Source organism: Solanum tuberosum, unplaced genomic scaffold (genome assembly GCF_000226075.1).
Source record: "Solanum tuberosum cultivar DM 1-3 516 R44 unplaced genomic scaffold, SolTub_3.0 scf00037, whole genome shotgun sequence".
NCBI classification, from domain to species: Eukaryota; Viridiplantae; Streptophyta; class Magnoliopsida; order Solanales; family Solanaceae; genus Solanum; species Solanum tuberosum.
The window spans coordinates 774406-781578 of record NW_006238961.1 but is presented as its reverse complement, the minus strand read 5'-3'; the positions used below and the strand labels follow the sequence as shown (position 1 = coordinate 781578).

The 7173-nt window shown below is 34.0% G+C and overlaps 1 protein-coding gene across 1 annotated transcript; it reads left to right on the top strand.

Moving 5' to 3' along the window:
* The first annotated feature begins 2208 nt into the window (after positions 1–2208).
* On the top strand, positions 2209–6029 carry LOC102596165 (uncharacterized membrane protein C776.05-like). Its single transcript, XM_006342283.2, has 8 exons — positions 2209–2510; positions 2640–2729; positions 2817–2874; positions 2953–3053; positions 3543–3638; positions 3727–3820; positions 4984–5221; positions 5404–6029. The coding sequence occupies exons 1-8, from the start codon at positions 2427–2429 to the stop codon at positions 5768–5770; spliced, it is 1128 nt and encodes a 375-aa protein (XP_006342345.1). The 5' UTR covers positions 2209–2426; the 3' UTR covers positions 5771–6029.
* The last annotated feature ends 1144 nt before the right edge of the window (positions 6030–7173 follow it).

Sequence of the window (7173 nt, the reverse complement as noted above, 5' to 3'; positions counted from 1 at the left end):
CTTTATAGAACAAACTAGATGCTAAAATTCAAATTTAACCATCAATCAAGTTTGTGATAAAATGATAAGTACTCTTTCGGGTACTTTAACACTTTTTGACAAAGATAATTGTTCATTCAATTTTTGAATTTAGAATTTTCAATAAAAAATAAAAAAATACTTACAACCCATTATAACTATTACAGATCACAAAACAAAATTATTGCAATCAATATTTTATTAAAATGAATAAGCATAAGAAAAGACGTTTTATCTAACATAGAATGAGATAAGAATTGAGCGTAAAATTAAGTATTTTTGAGTTAGTTGCACTCTAAATACGAAAAATTACCGTACACATTTAAATTCTATGAAAATTTATGGTACACATTTGAAAATAAAATAAAAATAAAAATTCACCAGCTTGATTAATTATTTGGTGTTGTAGTTTTTCTTCCTCAACGTTTTCTTTTAAAAGTGAATAAATCCGAGAATAATAAGAGAAAAAAAAATTAATAAAATAAAAAATAAAAGAAAGAAGAAACATTGGTGGGATTGGAAATCAAAACTTGTGAATAAATCCTAAAACTTAAAACTGCATCCTTAAAATATCTCTTTTGTATTTTCAGAACACATATTTCTCTAAGTATTTGAAAGTTAACAATTTTCATCCTTTTGTTAGATATTATTAAAAAAATTAATGGATTCTACAAAAATATGTGTAGTTCACGTGATTATCAACAAAAGTTTCCTACATAATTTCATTATCTGCTATAAAATTTTTTTGACAAAAAGAATATTAAAAATCTTGGACACAAATGTTTGCTGAAACAAAAAAATGTTAGGGATGTGTGAGGATATATAATTTGCTATTTTTCTCACTTGCAAAGGAAAATAAGTTGGAGTTTAATTAACTTCATATTTTCAAAGTCAAATTGCAATAAGATCAATAAATTTTTGCAACAATATGATATTAAGGTGATCATAATTCTGATTATGTCTCGCATTTGAGATTCATTGATCTCCATTATTGGAAGTCTCTAACAAACACCGCTTCTAGCACATTCAATTAAGAAAAAAACATATTTTAATTGATAATTTTTTAAATATTAAATCACATGAAAAAAACTGTCAAATTAAAAGATTTTGCATAATGCTAAACTTTTTCACCGAAAAAGTTCATGATAATTTTTTTGATTTATCTCGAAATAATGAATACGAATGGGTGACTAGATTTTTGTGGGATCTGTTAATTTTCTGAAAAATTCTAACGGAAGGATGAAAATTATCAATTTTTAAATACTTAGAGGATGTTTTCTGTCAAAAAATATATTTTAAGAATGTACTATAAGTTTGAAGTATAATTTAAAGTTGATTTTAACCAAAAACTCAAGTTAAAAGTGACCATTCTTTCAACTTAATTATGTTGAAGTGATAAAAGAATATTCGTGCAGCATTCTTGATTTAGTGTAAAATCATGCGTATAAATTATTTGCTACATACACTACACTTGTTTAAAATAAATTGTATAAAAAAGAATTACATAATTACCTTATGATTTGTTCTTTTCTTCAACTATACAATAATAATTTCATATTAAACAAATTTAGCATAATAATGTCATAGAATTATATAGAACCTTCACAAATAGGGCTGCGTATACATCAATTCAATTAGATTTTTGAAGCTTATTGATTCAATTTATTGTTTATTGGTTTGTACACATGCTAATCAGTTATAAAATTATTAAGATATTGATTATTAATTATTAATTGTTAGATATACTAAACTGTTATAGAATTATTAAGATATTAATTGACAAGAAGGAGTTGTTCGAATGGTAAACATTCTTCACTCAACCCTAAAATTGTGAGTTCGCAACCCTAAGATTGTGTGTTTGAGTCACCGAAAGAGCAATGGAAAGCTCCTAATGATGCTTTTTTTTTCGATTCTATTTTGGTCAAAGTTTTTTTTTTAGTTTTCCACCCGGTGTTTGGAGCCCATATTAGAGCCTTGACTAAATTCAAATCGTGCACTACAGGGTCCATTCGGAGGTGACGCTCCAATAAAAAAATTTCTATATCCAGAATTCAAATTCAAAACATCTGATTAAAAATGAAATACTCCCACCATTGCATCATAACCCATGTTGGTTGGTCAGAGCTTATTCACAAACTTGACGTGTGTAGTTGGGAAAAGACACAAGTTGAGGGTCGATTATGTATTCCGTTGAAATAAAAATGAAGTAAGACATAAAAGGATACGACGCCTTACGTGTATACATGGAATTGTGTGCTCTGCAAAAACAAATGAAGGTTGGCAATGGCAGATTTATTTAACGATCAATCATCAACTCTCTCTATCAACATAAATTAACCATTCCTCAATTCGAGATATTTAATCCAATATTAAATCGGCAAACTACCCATATTCATTCATTCACACAAATGTCAAGTAACGAAGAATCCATGGAAGATAGCAATGGTCATTCATTCGGCAAGGTCAAACAGCGTTTCAAAGATCGATCTCAGGTACATATTTATCTCAATTTCTGTTTTTCTTCTTCTTCTTTCAATGGTGGGTTTTATTGCACTTTGTGTGTTTGAAGGATTTCTTCAATGGGTCGAGTGATAATGATATGGTCTTCTTTATTTGTGTAGAAAACCAAGGAGAAGACGAAACAGATCTTGTCAAAACAAGCTGCACAGATCGCTAAACGGGCTGAGGAACATGAACGATTCATCAACAAGGCATGCATATTACTCCTTTTTGAGTTGATACAATAAATCAAATCTTTCTGTTTGAAGTTGTATTAATTGGACTCGTGATGTTTGCAGGTGACTCATCTGATGGGTGTTCTTGGGTTTGGGGCATTTTGCTTTATTTTGGGTGCAAGTAGGTGGAATTTCTTATACTCTAATTAAAGCTTTATGGAATTGATTCTTCCTGAATTTTAATTTCTTTTTGACTCAGGGCCTAAGGATATTCGATATGTTTACTGTTTGTTCTATGTCATCTTTGTTCCTCTGAGATGGATCTACTATAGATACAAGAAATGGCATTACTATCTTTTGGTAAGCTCAACTTTTTCACCCCTACAGTTTGTGTTTTTCAACTTGTTGTTTATGTGAGGAAAAACAATGTAGTTAGTTGAACCTCTATGCAAAGGATATCATCTAGTTGTATTTGAAGTTCGAAATTTTGAGTTGTTGGCTGTTGTAATCTCACACTCCATGAATCTATTTGTTTGTTCATTTATTTTAGTTTTACTAAACAATGCAAAATCAACATCTTAAATGAAAGAGTATGATGATTCATAGTAGAAAGGTGGATAAAAATTATCACTGATGTACCATCATACTTATTTGGTGCTTTTGGCATTTTGACTTTGCCTAAATAGCATCCATGAAACGTTTATATTGTTAATCCCAAAATTCAGGTCTATTTACTTCCTACTAGGAATTCAATCTTTAAAGCATGGGGATATAGTTTATGTTCCTTCCATGTCTAGTTATTCCTGGTCGATGGGAAAATCATTCAAATTCGGGCTTCTTGTTTTGCAGGACTTCTGCTATTATGCAAACACAATTTTCTTAGTCACACTTCTGTTTTTTCCTACTAAGGAGAAGCTATTCATGGTTTGTTTCTCATTCGCTGAGGTAAGTATCTTATATTTGAAAGGTCCTTAATACTGACTTTAAGATTTGTCTACTCTTTAAGTTTGTATTCTCTTTCATTTAACTTCAGGGACCTCTAGCATGGGCATTGATTGTTTGGCGGTGTAGCTTAGTGTTTAGTTCAGTGGATAAAATTGTCAGTGTCTTCATACATCTTTTACCTGGTAAGTAGTGTATTCTTTTGTTTTCCTATTACGGGAGATAGCAACTTACTCACTCCCACCAAGGAAACTACTGCATTGGGGTATGGGCAATAGAAACTTCCATTCTAAAATTAAGAGGGTGTCTTGTTTTGAATATACTCATGCATATGTATAGTTGAATCCCTGTTATTTCTCCATATTTGGTTGTGGTTTCATTCTAAGGATCTGGTTTTTAAGTTCACTGCTGCTTTAAAACCTCTAGTAGATTACATGTTGGGTTGTCCATTTGGATTATCATTTCTCTGCTCTTTGATTACATAGCTTGGTGTTTCATTATCAAGTATTTGTCTCAAAGTGTAATTGCTACAAAGGATTAGTTGTGTAAAGTTATTTTTAGAAGGAAAGAAAAAGGTGATGAAATGAGGTTTATTGATATTCCTCTCTTGAGAGCTTGTCTGTTTGCCTCGTGTTTCCCATTTTTATTTGTAATTTCTATTATGATCATGCCTTTGCGAATGATATTTGATTGATCAATTTAGCTTTGCTCTTAATTTCTTGTTTATTTTGCATTGTACAGTATAGGTCAACAGTAGGTCGATTGTAATAAGGGTACCCTTCCAATTTTCTTTTGATGCCTGATAGATAACATATGCTTCGTGGGTGTTCAATTCCTCTGAAAGCTAATTCTTCAAAGTCTGTCAGAGTTTCTTAGTTGTAAATTGTAGTTATCTGGTTGTTCTACTTCTGCTGCAGAAAATCGTGTAAAATACCGAGTAACTAATCACCTTTTAGTGCCGCATTCTGTGAATCACTTAGAAGTAAAGCTAATACTTCGAAGTCTGTCAGTGATCTTAGTTGTAATTATCTGGCTGGTCTGCCTCTGCTGCAGCAAATCATGTAAAACACTGAATTAACTATTTCATGAAAAAGTAAAAATGTAAGACACTCAATAAGTAATCAGACATTTAGTGCTGCACTGTGTTAATACCTAGAAGTAGTAAGCTTTCTGTTCAGAGATCATAAGATGTTTATGTGACCATTGTATTACGTATGATATATCTTTTGGGATCGTAATTTTACTTTTTTCAAATGAACTAGAAAATGTGCCTGTTTTCTCTCCATATTAATTTAACAGAACTCTTGGCTAGTTCAAATTGATTACCTCCAACTATTCTGATCTGCAGGGTTGGTTTTCTTCACAATTCGCTGGTGGGATCCTGAGTTTTTTGGAGCTATGCATCCCGAAGGGACTCCAGAACGAGCATCATGGCCTTATGTAGAAAGCCAGTCCTACCTTTGGACTTGGCTATTTTGGGTACCGTTAGCTGCATACTTTCTCTGGCAGGTTCTCTATTACCTCATAGTAGATGTCCTACGTCGACAGAGGTTTCTGCAAGACCCTGAAGTCATGACATCTTACAGGTAGTCATAGTGTTCAAATTTTTGCAGCCTATGATAAAGTCTTATTTTGGTGCATGTACCTTTGTTTCTCCATCTGTCCTTGTGCTAGTTTATGAACGTCACTGTGGGTCATTATGTTTATTTTGTTCCTGGCTGTTGTATTGTGGTCGGTGTTGATTCTGTTAATATTCATTATTTGGTAGGGAGCTGTCCAAAAAAGCAAAGAAAGCGAACAACGTATGGTGGCGTGTTAGTGGTTTGCTCGGGGATCAGAATCGCTTGCTTATGTATATTCTGCTTCAGGCCGTATTTACTATAGCAACTACAGCGCTCACGGTGCCCATATTTCTGTCATATAAGTTGCATGTTGTATTCCAAATATTCAAAGTTTCAGCATCTATATGGAATGGTGGAAACTTTATGCTTGATGTGATGCCCAGACAAGTGATTCTCAAGGAGGAAAAGAAAAAATCAAAGATGTCAACTGTCCCCGACCAGAACGATGAGATTTCTTTACAGGAGAGCGCAACGGAAACCAACAACACTTCTGAAACAGTTCATTCTGAATAATGGAACTATCTGATTTGGAGTGTTCATCATCTGACTTAGCTGTTGTTAACTTTTCTATCTGCTTTACACATGAATGAAAGGTTTAAGTTCTGTGACTCACAAGTTGTAGATTTGGTGAAAGGAAAAATGAACCATCTTCATTCTATTGTGAATTTGTAATTGAGATCAATCTAGGTGCTCCAGCCAATAGATATCGCTATGAGTAGTTTATTTTTGTCCTGGTGGAATTATTATATTATTAATACAAGCTTAATGATTAGGGATATGTGTTAAGTAAAAATATGTTTGTGTCGAAGATCGTAGCGTATGATTCGGGTCATTGGTTGAACTTTTGAACTTTTTTTATCACGGTAAACATTTAGTCGAGATGAACCCAGATCGACGATTTGATGATTCCAAAAGGTTCGGAATGTGATTTTTAGTTTATTTTCACATGATTTTGAATGAATTTCGAGGGTCCATTTGAGGCATTATTGGTTTAGTTGTGTTTTGGTGCAGGTTGATTTCTTCTTGGCGATGATCTTATCGTGATCGTGAAGAGGAGTTTGCAATTGCGTAAGAGGATTGGGTCAATTTGGTCTCAGCGCTCGCAAGTGGTGGGACTGGGTTAGTTTCACGATCGTGAGGGACCTATCGCATTTGCGAATAAGGATTCCACCTGGACATAATTAAATGTCCATTTTTATACTTAGACCTCATAATTCGATTTTGGGAGGTTCAGATCATAGATTGGGACCATTCAAAAGGGGATTTTCGAGCTTTCTTCGTGAATACATGATTCTAACCTATAATTTATGCATTCTATTCCAATGTATCATCAAATTAGTGGTATTAATATAGACCTTATGAAATGATGTTTTGAACATGCTTTAGCTTAGAATTGATGTTTCCTCCTCGGATATGTCCATTTACGTGATTGCATTCATGTTGGGCTGCTAGGTCTAGTTCCTATCCTCCTTATGATGTCTTGAATCTCATTTGAGGACGAATGTTCCCAAGGGGGGAGAGATATTGTAACACCTCAAATGTAAAAAGAGCTAAAAAGGATCAAACGAGCAAGTCCACGAATCCAAAGCGAACCACGGACCCTTCACGACGCCCTAGATGGGTCGTGTAAGGGTCCACGACCTATTAAGTGGCTCGTGAAAGCCATCAAGGACTGCCCTAGACAGAAGTCCCCTGGACGGTGCCCCAGACCGCCCGTGGTGACTTGGACGGCCCGTCTAGGGTCCGTACAAGTCACCCAGTCAGCAAGGTTTCATCATAGGTCATTGTGAAGGACCACAGACGTCTAGACGGTTCGTGAAGCTTCACAGGGACCATGAAGTCGTCCGTGAAAGAGACTTGTCAGGCCTTGAATTTTGGATCAACTTCAAACGATCATATCTTTCAGCCTAATATGA

Excerpts from the sequence above, each read along its gene's own strand:
- LOC102596165 (XM_006342283.2), top strand. The coding sequence starts at position 2,427 with ATGTCAAGTAACGAAGAATCCATGGAAGATAGCAATGGTCATTCATTC. Across the intron at positions 3,639-3,726 it reads TTTGTTTCTCATTCGCTGAG|GGACCTCTAGCATGGGCATT; the intron begins GTAAGTATCTTA and ends ATTTAACTTCAG. Across the intron at positions 3,821-4,983 it reads CTTCATACATCTTTTACCTG|GGTTGGTTTTCTTCACAATT; the intron begins GTAAGTAGTGTA and ends TCTGATCTGCAG.